Here is a 17,675-nt window from a genome sequence, read left to right on the forward strand (position 1 = left end):
TGAGCCCATTAGGACCTATCCATGCAGGCTCTATGCTGGTATTTGGGAGTGAAGAAAGTGAGGTAAATTTACTAAGTCCTGGCCTTGAAGTTAGACGAATTCAAGACAGCGTCTAGAAAGTCAACATTCAGAAAATAGTGGCTTGTTGCCATGACAGCCATGCAGAATAGTGTCTCAGCCCCCTCCCACTCTGTCACTTACACCTTTATGACCCTCAGAAATGCTGTATTCACAATCTTGCTCATGAAGGTGTCTGTCAGGGTTCTTTGTCTTTAAGAGAATCACACTTCTCAATAATTTTTCTAATTTCATTCTAAGACAGGCAGAAGTTCAGAGGTTTACATTTCAAAAACAACTCAAAACCCCACAACTGGCTATTTCAGAATAGGCAATATATTTCCTTTGCTGTGGAGAAAAAAAAGTTTACTTACGTTTCATCTAAGAAAGACTCCCTAGAAAAGGCAACCTAAGCCTATTTTTCGCAGTCCCTGGTCCCCTCCACTCTTAACTGCTGTGTTTCTATCAAGGTTCCTGAAGCCACAGTTTCCTTCTTAACCTTTTTTATGTCTATAGACAAACAATGCAACAGTTTCAGTTACCTCCATATTTTGTACTAATATAACAGCAACACATTATAAGTCAACCCAGTTAATGTTAACCCATTATGGTGAGGCTGAAGCATATATCAAGAGAAACAGACCGTAACCTCTACCCCTTTCACACTGATGACTGCAATGAGAAAGTCATGGAGCCTCTCACTCATAGGAGCCCAAATCTATGAGCCTTACTAGCCAGAAATCTGGAAGGGAGTCTCCCACATGAGTTTCCCTACAGGTAGGCAGAATATTCAACCTGTGCAGGTGAGGAGAGGAGCCAGAGCTCAGGGAGGCTGTGCCAGGGAAGAACATGGTGCACCACAGTGTTGGCCCACGTCCACTGGAAAGTTCTGTAGGTTCTCATACTCCCCATGCTTCACAATGGCCCTCAATCTGTTTCTTCTATATGCTCTTTGCCTTAGATGATACCATGGGCTACCCAGCTGTCCCAGGCAGAAACCTGGGCATCATCCTCAATTCCTCCTGCTCCGGAGCACCATCTGCATTTAACTAGTGCACTTTCAGTTCTGAGCTGTCTCAATTCTACCTCACGAAGACCACACAGACACATTCCTTTGAATCCATTCTTGCTGCTGCTTGCCTTGGTCCCACCTCGTTTTCCTCCTCAGTCACTAAAATATCCCCCACCTCTCAGCTGGCTTCCCAATCCAGACTCCCCTGCCCCTCATCCCCTCCTCCATGTCCCCCCAACACTTCTGCTAGGGTCTGATTTCTAATGAGCAAACGTAAGCAGGTCGCTCTGCTGCTAAATGCCTTCAACAGCTTCTATCAATGTCAGATCTTTCGCAAAGCCTAGCATCTGGTTTTCCCCTCTCCAGACTTCTTTCCCATGTGACACTTGAGCCATAGATGCATTCAGTCAACCTGTCCCATCACCATGCTTTCATGTATTCTTTTCCCTTTGCACAGAATGCCCTTCCCTTACCTTATATACTTGGCTAACTTTAATCATGCTTCAAGACTCAGCTCCAGGACTCTCCTCCTCAGGAACTTTCCTTAACTTCTCTCCACTTTGCATTAGGGACCTCCTTGGTGCCTGTCTGACCCAGCACAAGTCTCCGAAGACAAGACATTTTCACAGCCATACACCTGCATCAGGTACCTGTTTGTTGTTCATGTGACAGGACTCCCTTGAGGCAGATACAATCTATTTCTTCTCTGTCTCCCCAGTAACTAGCCCCAAGCCTCTCTCAGCAGGTGCTTAAAAGTCAACTGACTTGATAAGGACTAAAGTAAAACCTAATAAGTCTTTCTTTTTTTCTCTTTGCTCCCGTAGAACACAGCCACATCACTCATCAACAGCGCTGGCCTTTTGAGAAGTCTTTGTGTGTTGCGTCTACACATCATTTCTGAGGACATGGTGCTAAAATGAGGGGCAGGAATGCTCCCTCCCCCAATCGACTTCTGCTCTTCTATATTTTCTCCTCCTTCCAGGAAATTATGGGAGTATCTTTTTTCTCCTCTCGGCCACCTGAAGGCTTTGCATGAGAGAAGAGGTAAGAGAGCACATTCCACTCATGTTGGCACCGAGGGGAAGGAGGACATAACTGAGTATCGACTCGGGAATCATGAATCTGGGATTCTTCCCCTGGGAAATGTTACAGTGACATTTCTGCAAACAAGGACAACTGAATTTAGAAACCACAATCAGCATATCTGATCCAAACATGTATAAGCAGTAGCCTCCACAGGGCATGTTAAGGGGCGGGGGGCGGGGGGAACTCTCATATTCCTGCTGTTTCCCACTTCTGTTCATTAATTTCTACTTCAGTGGCTAATCCCATTCTTGCTTTACCCTGAGATTAGTCCGAGATCCCTACCCTGAGGGACATCCAATCTGTGCTTTGGAGCTGACTTACATGTTCAGGATGGGTATTTACTATAAAAGGAAAAACAAAGCAAAGCAGACAGATGATGTTAATCCTCTGAGAGCACAAGTTGGTCTACTTGGGAGAGAACTTCGTGACGATCCCTGACAGGGTGTGCTGACACCAAGACAAAAGAGGGAGAGATCGATGTTTGTGAAAATCTTAAAAAGAAGAATGCTGGGCCGTGAGCTTTATTTCACACTTTTGACCCAAGAGGCACATTCCTAAGGGACGGTTCGTAGCCAAACCTGGCAGGTTGTCCAGATGAAAAGGAAGGAATAGATGAACAATGTTTCAGCAAGGTATGCAGAGCTGTTGGCAAGAAAGATGAATTCATACTAAATTCAGCTCAATTATGGTGACTTTTTATCCTTTTCCCAAGGTGTAGGGGGAGGGCTGACATGCATCTTCTGGAGATTTGGAACTCCTCCAAATTCGACCGCAGATACCTTGTTGTTTCTATATACTAGGCTTTTTTAAAAATGTAGGAAAATAGCAATGCAGTGATGGCACCCCGAGGTGGACCGGAAAGTAGCCTCAAAGGGCTGATAATTCTGCCAGAGGACCTGGTCCCAAGAAAGAAAGAGATGTGAATTCGAGAGGAAGAGCTGGCTCTTTTTAGAAGCTCAGCCTTAGATTTCATATTTCACTTCCCAGAAAGTATGAATTAATTTGGAAACTTAAAACGGGTGTCTGCCCTTGGACGTAGGGATCCAATGAGAACCTCTTAGGCTGGGCATGGTGAGGGCTGCTTCCTGGGTGCGTCCTGGAAGGCCACTCTGGATCGTCTCTGCTGACAGAGTTGAGCAGTGGCCTTTTCGAGAAGACCTCTCCAGGCACAGCCAGGGGGTGGCTTTTTGGATGCTTTTGGACCCTGACTCTGGATGCTTACTGTTTTGGGGTACGGACACGTCTACTGCTTGACCTATCAGCTGAACTGCGAATACACTTATCCCACAAACAGAATCCTTCATTGTTTCTCGTGTCCTCATTCAAATATGTTTTGCCCTTTGCTTTGCTATGGACTTTATATTTTGAATCCCAAACCAATTCTTTGGAGCAAGCAGTTCAATAGGTCAGCAGAAGGTGGATATACATAGGAAAGAGTCCACTGTTTCATCCAGTCACCAAATAGCTTGTTTTCTGACCATATCCCTTGGGCCTATAAAGAAACTCTTGGATATAAGCGCTTATCTGCATCACTTTGTGACTGAAGAATCTCTGAGGAGACAATTCTTATCAATTCTGAAGAAAAGAATAAAAGAAGCTTATATATGGGATATTCCTTGAACTTTGATTTTGACTTTTATTCTAAAACAGCAATAAGAAATTTATTCAATTTTCCTCTCATTCATTTCTCTTTAAAAACGTGCTCGCAGGGTGTCTGGGTGGCTCAGTTGGTTAAGCATCCGTCCTCGGCTCAGGTCATGATCTCATGGTTTGTGAGTTCAGGCCTCATGTCAGGCTCTGCACAAACAGCTCAGAGCCTGGAGCCTGCCTCAGATTCTGTGTCTCCCTTTCTCTTTGCCCCCCCCCCTTACTCGTGCTCTGTCTCTATCTCTCTCTCTCATAAATAAATAAAAACATTAAAAGAATGCTCTCATTATTGTTTTCTCACCTCACCATGACAGCACACAGTGAGCATACCTTTAACTACTTTGGGAGAATGTTGAAGGTGTACATTAAAGAAGAAAGAAAGAAAGAGAAAGAAAGAGGAAAGGAAAGGGAAGAAAGAAAGAAAGAAAGAAAGAAAGGTAAAAGGAAGAAAGAAAGAAAGAAAAGTAAAAGGAAGAACGAAAAAGAAAGAAAAGTAAAAGGAAGAAAGAAAAAGAAAGAAAAGTAAAAGGAAGAAAGAAAGAAAAAGAAAGAAAGAAAAGTAAAAGGAAGAAAGAAAGAGAAAGAAAGAAAGAAAGAAAGAAAGAAAGAAAGAAAGAAAGAAAAGTAAAAGGAAGAAAAAAAAAGAAAAGAAAGCAACCCTCTTATAACCAGACAGGACCAGCATTCCTCTCTAGGAGAGGTCTGTATCCTAGAGAACGGCCTTCCCACAGGACCCTCCTCGCCCTTGAACACAAAGGCCAAGGCCTCCTTCCCTCAGTTACCAATTAGAATCGCACATATGTTTTCTCAGAAACGTGCCGCCAGACACTCCACTTCGCCTGGGAAGAAGCTAGTCCAGAACAATGGCTGACCCTGCCTCCCTTGGTCCCTCAGGTGCTCCGGTGCCCCAGTGACAGATGCCCTGCAGGCTTACCTAAAGCCTGGCTGAGCCTCACCTGCTACCCGTCACCTGGGGCTCAGCCGCTTGAGCACACAACCACGTAACGTGGACTCAGAAATGAGTTTTGCTACATCTCCAAAATTATGACACATTCCCTCGAAAACTGTGAAAGAGAAAGAGGACACACATCCCCTCCATGCCAAAATGAGCCATTGTTTGTGCTGCCTGTTAAACACCTTTAAAGACCCACTTGTATCAGCAGAAGAAAAGCATCAGGACACATCCCACTCACTCTGGGCATTCATCACGGGGTGGGGGTGGCATGGGGAGCACACAGGCCTGCAGTTGAGGGAGAGGAACGTTTGAGGAATGCACTTCATTCCCCTAGTGGACAGGCTCCGTGTTTCAGCCTGGTACTCTCTCATAGTCGGCCCCTGGGTGGTCATGGGCGTCTTTCTGTGCCACACTGCCATGGCGGAGAGGGGACTCGGTAGACAGCCTCCTTTGTCAACAATGATCCTTCTTGAGGGGAAGGTCAGAGACACAAAACCTCAGCACCATGGATGCCAGCAAAGGGGGTGCTCCCAGACCCCCCCTCAGCACTGTACTCCCAGAAGCATGACTGGTTATTGTTTCTCCATCGAAAACAAATTAGTGTGTCCCTAATGAGCATCTTTCCCTAAGGACTTCCCAGACCTTGAACAACTTAGCGTCTAAAAATACAAAATGCACGTATCCTCTTTGAACCTATCACGGGTAATTGGGAAGTCTCTGTCTCCTGATGAGTATCGTTAAGAAAAGGACAGATTTACAGGGCAATGTACAAACATTTATTTATGCTGCACAAAAAGGCCTTTATCACCTGTATGCAAATCTGTTATCAGGCTTAAAACACTGTCAGAGATTCTCAGTGGTATTTTTTTCATGTCCCTTAAACAGATGCAGAGAAAAGAATTTAAAAGTTTCTTTGGATATCAAAGGAAAAGGGAGAGAGAAAGGAAGCACTACTATGATTCTGCATTAAGAAAGACCTAAAAAAAAAAAAAAAAAAGATCCTGTGGTTTGTTTTGTTACATTATTGACGGTTCCCTGGCCACAGCAAGGAGGTAGAAGGCTGGAGTAGCTGAGCGCCTTTACAAACAGGGCAGGCTGAGAAATGTATGTGCAAACAGTAGATCCTATCAGTTAGCTTGACTCATTTAACTGCCTGCAAGTCCCTGCATTTAAAAAAAAAAAAAAAAGAGTGTTGACCTCTCTTGCTCTGGCTCCTGCTTCCCAGGCTTCCCAGGAAGGGGAATCCCAGGAATGGTTAACCCTGAAGCTCTGCAAGGGATGGGTCCAATGCATAAGCCTGGGGAGAGGACTGGGCTCCTCTCTTGCTCACTATCTACCTCTCTTTTTACCCTTCTAACTCCAAATAAAGGGGCCAACTCTGTTCCCAGTGGTTTCTCGTTCAGTCACTCACCTTTCATACCACTACCTTCTTCTTGGAATGTGTTACGAGCAGTGTTCTGATCTTCTAAGTGTTCACTCCCACCACTTCCTGAAGAGGCTACACTGCTTTGTGGAGACAGGGGGGCATGATCGGATGGGAGGCACTGGGGTCCTCTAGCTCGTAAGTCCTCATGAGACATCCATCCATGTCCTAGAGGCTGGTTTGGCACATTCATGGGTGGGGTAAGGGACACAGATCGTTTCAAAGGGCTGTGGTGTGCCTGGCCTGAGAGAACTGGAAAAAAAAAATAAAATGAAATAGGTTATTCCCCCCCCTTTAGCCTGGGCCACAGAGAACCCACAATACCTTTTAACCCTGAGAGATGATGCTAACCTGTCTGACGACTCTATCGGTGGTCACCGCAGGCTGAATACAGGCCTGGCAGGGGCTTTCCCTTCAAGGGCTGCTGTCTGGACCTTGTGCTGGGCTGGGTTTCCCCAGGGAGGCTATACCTATAGTGCCCACACATCTGGCCTTAGGCTTTGTGGGTCAGGGTCTGGTTTTCATTCTAACTCTAGAAATCAGGATTTGTGGCAGTAGGCCTATAAATCAGGTGAGGCTTGACAGCCTGGCAAAGTGGCCATCTGCCAAGAGTAAAAAGAACATACGCTGCACATTTTTTTTCTTTTTTTTAAACACACAAAACCCAACATTACCCGTGTCATTAGGGTGGACTCTTAGAGGGCAAGGCAGGCTGGTTACCATTTGGGATCTTTGCTGGGCTGAGCTAGAGGGTGGGCTAGTCCTTCCGACCAGGAACCAGGGGAAACTATCAGCTCTGGAAGGGTGCAGGCTCAGCGAGGGCCGCCGTACTAACCCGGACCTCAGGGTCCGTGTGGGACACTGGTAGCTGTGTGTGAAAGGGCCGATTCTTTCCCTCGGCTTCACAGGTTAATGCCAAACTTCATCTTGAAAACACTTCCAGGTAACAAGGCTTTCATTCAGAAGCCAGTGGGGTGCGCTCAGTGAGCTGGGGGTGGTTTTTACCAGCATGTTTAACTCGTCCACACAGCGGGCAACATCTGCGTAGCCCCCGTGTTTAATTTCTTTTCCAGAAAACTAGGAAAAAGCAACAAAACTCACATAACTAGCCGAATTAAATGGAGGTCATTCGAGGGAGGGATTTAACCAAAATCAATGCCGAGGAAGCCGACGGTACCCTTGGTTGGTTTTCCTGGGCGTGTTAAGTGACAGCTTCACAAAATAAGTCTATTCATAACATTCTCTCCAAGCACTGGTCCCTCACAGGCCCAGTTTATTTTGACTGCTGCAGCGCTAGCATGGAATTGAGCCACATGCATTTTTAAACATTTTTCAGGGAAGCCATTAAGTTCCATCTCAGGCCGTATCCCCTACAGTGAGGTATTTGCTCCCCCAAGTCCAGACAAGCGCTTCTTTGCTGGTGTTAATCTCCGTGTTTTTTAGTCAGCAGACCTGACATCCCAGTCTAAGAAGTTCTGTTCTTGGTTAAACTGCGTTTCTGGTGTGGTAGCACACCACACAAAGACCTGGGCAGTAGGTTACTTTGCCCTGAACTGAAAGATAAAGACCAGAGCCAAAAGGCTGGGTGTTCCCAGAAAGTGTCTTTGGACAGTGGTGGTGTGGGAAGGTAGCTTATGGTCAGCTGGCATCAGCCGGGCCCCGAGAGCAATGAGGCTCACACCTCTGTTGTCAATGTTTCCATGTGGCTTCAGATGGCCAGAGGGCAGCTTGTGTGAAAGGGGGGCAATCAGAAGGGTCAGACACTTCTTCATGAACAAAATAGGAGGGGAACAAGAGAGCTGCTGAGTTTATCATTTGCAACCTGGGAAATTTCTACATTAGGTAGATTCTATCAAAGGCAAGGAATTATCATTGAACTTTAAAAAACGCAAAGGGAACATTGTTTAAAAAAAATTTTTTTTTGACCCTGACAGGCTGAAATAGCTTGCCTTTCCACTAAGTAGACTAGGGAAGAAACTATTTTAAAAGGCTCCCTGGAAAATGCATTGCTACCTGGTTGGATCAGAAGTAGCAAGAGAAAAAGAAAAAAAAAAAAAAAAAAAAAAAAGCAGAAAGAAAAAAATAAATAAAAAGGAAGCAGCAGCAAAAATGAAGAGAGAAGCCAACAGGAAGGAAAGCCAGACATCCAGAAAATCCATTTCATGCCTGTCTAAGTATTTATATAAAATGGGGCAGACTTGTTTAGGCCTGCACCAAGTGCTGGGATGGTCCAGCTTAGACATCTTTGCTCCCTGGTACCTTGGCAACCATTTCAGAGTATCTGGTGGATGCTCCGAATGTGCCAGCCAGGTGTGCCTCAAGCGGAAATGGGGGCTCCTCTTCATAGCCAGGATTGGAGTAAGCCTGAAACCATAAAAACAGGCCTTGCCGAAGACAGACACACAGCTTTGAAGTGCTTTAGCACCTAGTCTGGTTAGAGGTGACAAGTAAATCTATAATCATGGGTAGTAACCCTGCTAAGAGAGTCCCCACCTTTGGATACTGAGAACAATACCCCACATGTTGAATAAGCAGTTGAATTCCATTGTTGGATGGAGCCAATTTGCTTCTTTCCCCCTAAACTTTTCTTAAAAGCCACACTGCCTCCCCATTGATGGGCATCCTTGGGGAGGTTGTCGGTATCCTCCGTGGTTATTGAGAATGGAACAAAGTAGGTACCTAACTTAATGGGACTTAAAGGGATATATCACAGAAACCTACACCCATGTCTTCATATATTCCTGAGCTTGACTGATGTCACAGGGGATGTGGTATAAACTTGGCCTCTGCCTCTAATAAAAAAATCAATTATACCTGAGGTGCCAGAGCCTTTTCCCAGTAACTTTCTACTAAAGGCCCCACCCTGTCTGCATCATAAAGACTCCCGCAGCTGGGCACCGAAACAGAAAGATCTTCTTAGGAGCCAACCTACTGTTTCAACCAAGCAAAATGCCTCCCACTAAGCTTCTGATTTGCAGAGAGGGCCATGCATTTAGACCCAGGCTGGATGCCACACCTAAATAAGAGCAGAGTCATGTTGGGCAAATGCCTCATTTCTCCAAGGAGAACCAAGGCCTCAGGCAATACAGGCTTGGCTTCCTGTGGGAAGGAGACAGGTGACCTGCCAACAGTGCCATATTGGGGTGAAGACAGATCTTCAGGTAGAGGTGGAGGCCTTGGCCACAGAGCCAATTTTCATGTTACCTCGTGAGCTAGAGTACTTTGTTTGGCACGGACTGGCAGAGGAAATAATAAATGCCATGGGCAGAGCGCAGGAAGACAGGCCACACCGCCATAAAATTAATGAGGTGGCCAGGGGCAGGTTATCGATGGTTGTCCCATCACTCCATTTTTTAACCGAAAGAACTCATCTGAAGTGGTGATAAATGGATGAAGAGGGAAAATGGATATTGAAATAAACAGATAAATAAATTTCCTTTTCCTATGAGTAGGGAGGGAGAGCAGTGAAAACAGGCTTCTGTGTTAGCTGTCCCAGAATGACTCTAGCTAGAAGCAGACCTTTCGAATGTTCTCGCTTGTGGACTGCTATGCAGCACACAACGACCAATGCTCCATTCAGACTTAAGCTGCCCCCAGGTGTATTCGAACATGGCAGAATTAAGTACACCTTGAAAAAAAAGATCTCAGTATAGATCAGAAATTGGCAGTTTCCAGCAGAATTGAAGTCCTAAGTTTACATGGCATTTGTGACTTTACCATAGGTGAGGTGGGGGGCAGGATGTTTCAGAGTAGATTCATTACATTGAAAATCCTACTAAAAACTACCCAGGGGAACAAGGTTGTGCCTCTTTCTGCTCTTGAAAAACTGAAGCTAAAACTTAATACTGTGTACAGTATAGATTCAATATTGCTTATTAATTTTAGAAGGAAATATAGATTCAATATTGCTTGTATTTTATTATAGGAAATGTCAAGTATGTACACATATACATGTGTGTATGCGTATGTATGTCAATAGAATACTAGAATCTAGGGGATCGTTTATAAATTCAAGTGAACCAAAAATTAATAATATTTATCGAATAAGTCTAGTTGAAATATGCAAAACACAGCTAAAAATAATCTTGCTACAGAACTAAAGCTGTGTGATGTGAGTACAGAGGGTCTTCTAATCTGGCAGTAAACTCTGTCATACCATTCTTGGCTAGCCAACTTCTCTGACCTCATTTAACCTCATGATTTGTTTTTCATCTCGAAACTATCTTTAATGAGACTCCTTTCAACGCCTTTTTAGAGGAAAATACGATACCTGGCTCTGGGTTCTGTTCTTTGAAGTATTTTCTTGAAAGCCTGGAAATCAGATTTCTTACCCCTTTCTTTTGACCAACTTGACTTCATCTCAATTTTTAGTTACTGAAATAAAATTCAGCAAAAGACTTTCGGGGATAGACTCTTAAGAAAATTAGGTATAACTACTTTTTGTGCTTTCTAATGTGACAAATGATAGGGTTTGTAGAAAGAGGAAGTTTTGGGATACTGGCCCAACTATCTCTTTGGTTCACTGTCAGGTTAGGCATTATACCTCACAGTCGAGGAGAGAAGAAGTGATCCCCATAAGCGAACCATCCAGATAATGGAAGCTCCACTGTAACACTGAAACTTTATCCTAACAAACTTTAATGCAGATCTTTCAAAGATACATTGCATACTTCCCTGTTCTACTTAAAACTTACACACTGAATGCAATTTATGCATTTGCTGCTTTAAAAGGTATTGTTATGGAGTACCAGAGCAGCACAGTCGGTTAGGTGGCAGACTTGATTTCAATTTGGGTCAAGATCTTGTGGTTCGTGAGATCGAGCCTCATATCGGGCTCCACGCTGACAGTGCGAGGAGTCTGCTTTGGATTCTCTCCCTCCCTTTCTGTCTTCTCCCCCACTCACGCTCACTCTGTCTTAAACTAAAGAAATAAAACTTAGAAAAAAATTTTTTGAATTATTATTATGAACATAGATTCTTAACATTTCAAAGCTGGAAGCCCCCTGCAAGGTAGTTCAATAATTCCCAAGGTATGAACTGTGGACCCCTGGGTAGTGGAAATATTTTAATTTCCCTATGTGCACCACACTGTTAATAGATGAAATACTGTGTTGCAAATAATTTTTATATATATGCAGAGTATTAAAATTAATAAAATATAAATTAATTTGCATGCTGCTGAATTCATAGCTCTTTTTGTCATTTTTTCTCCTTTCAACAGATTCAAAGTGCAAATCTTGTTTTATGGGGACGCCAATTTTTCTTTTTATATGTTACTGACTGAGGCCAAAACTCAATAAATAATAGAGATGATTATTGTTCTCCGCTTTGTTGACTGAGGTTTTCATGGGCAATACAGGTAGCCTCAGGAACCCCATGCTCAAAGTCCTCTGCACACCTTTCAGTTATACCCTTGCCTCACATTCCGTCAACCATCACTTTTCATCACTACCAATATGTTTCCACCTATTTACAGGCTTAACATTTTGTCCTAGAGTTTGGAATCTAGAGTATTGAGGTTGACTTCTTTTTGAATAAGGGTAGGAAATCCTCCCATTTTCCTAATGTCACGCCCTTTCATCAAACCCAATAGTTTGTCTTCTCAACCCGAGGTTGAGTTCCACATCCTCATCACGTCTTTATGAACACAGCCACGTAGTCGGGATTTGAAGTTCTCATCTCTTTTCTTCCTAAGCCAGTCTCTCCATTTCTAATTCGACAAGCTGCCCTTCTCACAGACACATTTGTGCTTCATTAAAATGTTCAAATTCTAGACGCTCGTGATAAAACTCAGTCCAATTGCAAGCGTGACTAAACTTTGCAAAAATAACTCATTCTGATTTAGGGATTTTAAAAAGTAAGAACGAGGAAACTAAGCATTTATGTATTATTTTAAAATATGAACTTCAAATTTCTTTCCAACATTAAAAGGTCGTAGCCAATTCCCTCCTCTGGAAGTACATGCTACATGTATCCACATACCATGATAAAGTTGAGGGAATATGCTACTTATAAGCTGATAATGGTGTACTTTCAGAGTATCTTCTAGACCTACATCTAAAAGTAAACCTACATCCACAAGAAATTCGGAGTATCAGTAGAACCTTTGCTGAATACACCAACTTGAGGGCTCGTATCATGTAGTTCTTAAATTGTACTGTAAAAGATGGTTTGATACTTGTCAAGTTTAAAGGAGAAAAAGTTCGACCCACTGCCAGCTACAAAATCAAATCATCTCCAAGTTACTAGGGGAGTGTTTCTGTTCATCCCTTTAGTTACTTAAGGCCTGCTTATCAGGCATCTTTCAGGTGTCATCCAAGAATTTCTTCTGAGAGTACTTTCAGAGCATCTAAGGAACTGCTACAAAAGGCTTTCCATTTTCAAAGACTGGAGTTCTGTTAACACCACTTGTGTGAATGATTCCAGGCAATTGCTTAAGGAAAAAAAACAAAAGCCAACATTTTAGAGACTCAGTGGTGAAACGATATTAGACCCTGGATTCCTCTTCTTTAGTTGGTTTTGTGGTGCCACAACCAGTAATCAGAGGCCCTGTAGTGGGAATCTTTGGGGAAGAAAAGATTAATAGTACTGCAAGAATACATTTAAAAACAAAACCAAACCAGGGTACTTGATCAGTGACATCATGCAAAGAAAAAGACAACACCAGTCATATTTATGGCCAAGTACGGATTTGTGTAAAAGGTGGGGGGTGGGGGGAGGGAAGAAGGGATTAATGACTAAGGTTAAAATTAACATGCTCTGCCATCATTGCTTCAGGGAATAGATTAAAAGCAAATCTAGAAGGTTATATGCCTCAACTCTGCATGCTTGCTCTCTGCTTCTTGTTCAAAGGTTTGGAAAAGCAGTGCTCACAACATCTGGACACCAGAAGATGATTCCCCCAAACAGCTTCAGACTCCACCTCATTCTGGGGGAAGAAAAGAGACCATGCTACAAAGCAAAGATGTGGTTGGTGGACAGGGTGTTCCCGACAAGCCCAAAGAGGAAGCCACACACTCTCTGGGAAGAGAAAACGTACACTTGCCTAAGCAACAAAACAAAACAAAGGGAGACTCTGGAAGCAGATGAAACCGCAAAGAACATCACAGAAAGGTTGACAAATACACACTGCTAAATCTCCTTTTCCCTATTAAATCTCATTTCCATACAGTATTGAAATGGAAGTATTCTGATGCAGGGAAAAGCACCTGGAGAGGTTTCTTCAATAATGTGAGTCCTTGTCACTGATGTCAGCTCTTATTACTCTACAGATAGCTCAGCCTTTGGGCAGAGCAAAGATGTATGTTTCTGCCTTCACATTATCACTTAAACATTTGGGCTTTTAAGAAGTAAATTAGGATGTTTCTGGCAGACTTTTATTGCTGCATTAATCTTTGGTACATTTCATTTGTCCTCTTTTGTCGGTTTCTATAATGGCAAAACTGGGTGTCATCCAGTAGAAAATCTATTTTAGATAACTGCTATTTGACTTTATATTGTCATTATTTATGAAATAAGTTAGACAAGAAGCCAGTATATACATTTTACAGAAATTGGTTGAATCTTACCCACAGGTTTAACTTCAAATCAAGCAGTCCTAAAAGGAAACTGCCCAGATCCTGATTCCATTCTATCAAAACCAATGACATCAATATGGAAGAATTTGACACAACTGTAGCAGATGTTTAAGCCAATTCAACGAACTGTGGGATCAAGCCAGCCACTTCTAAAGTTCCTGTATAGTGGGGTAACTTCTACTTTCCTGCATTATGTTTCTTTTCCTAGCTATATTTATACCTATATGCACTCAACCTTGAGGCTTGTCCATGGAACTTCTACCCACATAAACAGTGAAGAGATGAAATCCAGAAATGAATTTAGACAGAGATGCAGAGTTTGAATCATTTTGTTTATGACACCAAGCAGAGTAAATAATTGAGTCAAGCAAGTGGCCAGGAGTGGATTTAAGAGGGTATGTCCTTTTTCATTTTCCAGCTAATCCACAAAAATGCCCCAGTCATTGTGTTGAAGGAAGAAAGTGGAGAAACTCAGAGAGATAGATGTCCGATGACAAAACTTCCCTCCTACCCCTTTCTTAAAAGGTAACTGTCAAATTGTCACTGCTGATGTGCTCACCTGAGCTCACATGCCTATCCAGGAAGTGCTGCTGAAGTTTACAAAATGCGATTGTCCATCCTGTGTTTAACAACTTCAGGGCTGCTAACTGGGCATGGGTACTGGAAAAGTAATCCTCATGTGGAAATGCAAACAGCCAGGGTTTCGTGATTGAGCAACTAAGTCCCCCCACCACCCCCCACACCGGAGCATCAGTCCCAAGGCCATGGCAGAGTCGCTGAACAAATCGTCAGGGTATCCTTTTACATCCTGACACTGCTAGCGACACTGGTCCAGAGAAGATGCAGGTCAACCCCTTGAAAGGGGCTAACAAAGGATATTTTTAAACCCTGTCTATGAACTCCTACCTTGAGCTGAACCACAGGCAAAGTCTGCCGCTGGAACCTAAAGTCTCCCAGATAAGACGGCAGGGTGGCTCTTAAATGCCATGGCACTCATTAGTCAAGTTGGATGCATAAATCCTGCCATCAGGGCCTCCACTCAGCTGACTGCATGACTGGTGCCAAGATCTCTCCGGGCGCGAGACTCTGAACTTTGCCTTGATTGAGCAAAAATATATTTTTCCCCCTTTTCTTTCTAGTTTGAGGAGAAGGGTGATAAATAGAGATGTATTATGTGGTCCCGACTAATGCTTAACTTAGTTACTTGATAGAAGAATGAGAACCCAAGTTTCTCAGTGCTGTGGCTCGCAGGACAATTGACTGATTAGGGAATTGGTTCTTGTTTTCATTAAAGCATTCAATCTAAATGTCAAATGTAATAATACACATAAATAACCATTCAAAAAACCCACAATTTGAGCTTACATTGCTAATTAGATGTTTTTTTTTTGTTGTTGTTAATTAAGAGAAATTGGATGGTGTAGGCTCTCCTGGCTTCTTAATTATATTTGATTGAATCACCATGTGATTCAAGACAAGCTATTGAGGCTTCACACATCCCAATTCCCGCCTTAGTTCACCTTTGGTATCTTCTTGGATTCCAAACTGTCACAACCAGCCCCCGTGGGTGTTGAAACATCGTGATACTGGTACTCTGTTTGTAAAATTGATTTACTGCGGTCTGTAATTACACATCACGATTTGAATTCTTGACTCGGTACTGCATTTTTCACTTAAACCATACTGTTCTTCTCTACCCAGAGAAACAGCATTTACGTAATTGCTCTCAACTCATCTACTTGGGTATTATAAATCAGTCCTGCAATAAAAGACTTCCAGAGACACTGCAGGCACAAGGTTCCTGACATAACTCAGGCCCCAGGACTGTTCTCGTTTAAGGACAGGAATCGAACAGCGTTCATTTCTTACTGGAGATGAGATGGGAAGGGCTGTCTGGAGACTTTGGATCCGAAGTCAAAGAGAAAGGGGCCAGAGAGTGACCGGGAGGGCTGGGTAGAACCCAGATGGCCAGCTCAGATCCACGGGTCGGGTCCCCCTGCTCCTTGTCTACTTCTGGGTCCCGCTTCACCTGTCACACAAACTGTATAGTGTGTGTGTGTGTTCTGCTATTACAGGTCATATACTGGTGACCCTCTGCATTCACAGATTCCACATTTGTGAATTCACCGATTTGCTAAACTTTATTTGTAGGCCCCGAATTAATACATGTGGCATTGTCATGGTCATTCATGCACACGCTCAGAGTGGCAAAAACTTTGAGTCTCTGGCGCACGTGTTCCCAACTGAGGCTCAACAGGCACTACTCTCTGCCCTCCTGTGTCCGCTCTTATCCTGTAAACGGGTGTCCTTTCCGAGGTCTGTTTAGTGCCATGTTTTTCTCACTTTGATGTTTTTCTTTGGTGATTTTGCTATTTAAAATGCCTCCCCCAACCCCTGGGGTGCCTGGGCGGCTCAGTTGGTTAAGGGTTCGCCTACGGCTCAGGACATGATCTCATGGTTCACGAGTTTGAGTCCAGTTCGTGAGTTTGAGCCCCCCATCGGGCTAGCTGCTGTCAGCGCAGAGCCTGCTTCAGATCCTGTGTTCCCCCCGCCCCCGCCCTTCCCCCGCTCATGCTCGCTCACACTCTCTGTCGCTCTCTCTCTCTTTCAAAAGTATTACATTTAGAAATAAATAAATAAAGTGGCCCCTGAGTGTAGTAGTGCTAAGGTGTTGTTTGGTTCCTAAGTGCAGGAAGGCTGTGATGTGCCTTAGAGAGAAACGAGATGGAGTAGGTAAGCTTCATTCAGGTATGAGTCACAGAGCTGTTGACCTTGAGTTCCAGGTCAGTGCAGCGACAACCTGTATCACATAAGATGTCTTTAAACACACATGAAACAAAGTTATGTATTGACTAGTTGGTGAAAATGTTCTGAGACTTGCAGGAACATAACCCTGTATCTCCCCCAGGAGCAATGGTTCAGGATTTGCTAATTCAGTGTTCACCGTGACTTTATAGAACATAAGTATTGCAAATAATCCAAACTCACTGTGTTATATATTGATACAAACTCTTCACTCCACCTCCCATCCTGGGGCGTTTTTTGGACACATTTGCCACATTTTTGCCTCAGGCTAGTGGTTCTTAACCTTGGCTGCACAATGGACGCTGTTGGAGCCTTTAAAAAATCCTGATGTCCAGGCTCCATTCCAGACTGAAGTAATAGAAAGATCCTCGTATAGTAGGGTTGGAGCATTCATACCTTTTTAATGCACCTGAGTACTTTTAATGGCTAGCCAGGTGGAGAACTACTGTCTTGGGCTATCTTTTTGCCTGAGTGTTCACCCCAAACTCTGTCCCACATCCTGGACATTGCAAGCTTCCCCAGGGTTGGATGCCATTTCTGCCTGGTCTTCAAAAGATGCCCACAAGGAATGGGCATCTTGTTTACTTTTCAAGTGGCTCTGAAAAGACATCATACAAATCACTGCTTCTCCTACCAAACCAGCCTTGTTTGCTTTGGATTCACAAGTAGACCTCGGCGCAGGCTCTTCCGCTCAGGATTTTATCACTCTTGCCCTGCCTTCCAAGTAAAATAAATGATATTTTGCTTCTAGAATTCCAACCTGAATGGTATGTGAGCAGAAATATCCAAAGACTCCTGAGACACATGTTTTTACTCCTGAACAATGGTACCCGCTTCTTGCTGTAGCCATTTCACTCTTGCTGAGTAGGAAGAGAGGGTCAGGGGCCAGCTGGAGGTCCTCTCTGAATGTGAATCAGCTGTAGGAAGCTCGGAGCATATTTTCTCTTAGTCTGGAAATGCCACTGGCGAGAGCATAACTGATTCACAAACTGCAAAAACTGTGCTCTAGATCCAGCAGCACTGGAATCACCTGGGCATTTGTCAGAAAGGCTGGACTCTCTGGCCTTACCACAGATCTAGAGAACCAGGATCTGTATTCGAAGATGCCAGACA

General features: G+C 43.7%; 1 protein-coding gene across 2 annotated transcripts in view; it reads right to left on the reverse strand.

Annotated features, from left to right (window-relative positions):
• The window catches only part of SAMD4A (sterile alpha motif domain containing 4A), a 208,918-nt gene that overhangs the window by 43,600 nt on the left and 147,643 nt on the right, over positions 1-17,675 (reverse strand). The window contains exon 3 of one of the 2 annotated variants that reach the window (XM_047079629.1): positions 6,169-6,432. The exons of the other annotated variant lie outside the window; for it this stretch is intronic. Coding sequence (XP_046935585.1) covers positions 6,169-6,432 — 264 coding nt within the window. The remainder of the gene's footprint in view (positions 1-6,168; positions 6,433-17,675) is intronic. 2 annotated transcript variants of the gene reach the window in all.

The sequence above is a fragment of the Lynx rufus genome, unplaced genomic scaffold (assembly GCF_022079265.1).
Source record: "Lynx rufus isolate CCGP_SWC_20201006 ecotype Redwood Valley unplaced genomic scaffold, mLynRuf1.p SCAF_17, whole genome shotgun sequence".
NCBI classification, from domain to species: domain Eukaryota; kingdom Metazoa; phylum Chordata; class Mammalia; order Carnivora; family Felidae; genus Lynx; species Lynx rufus.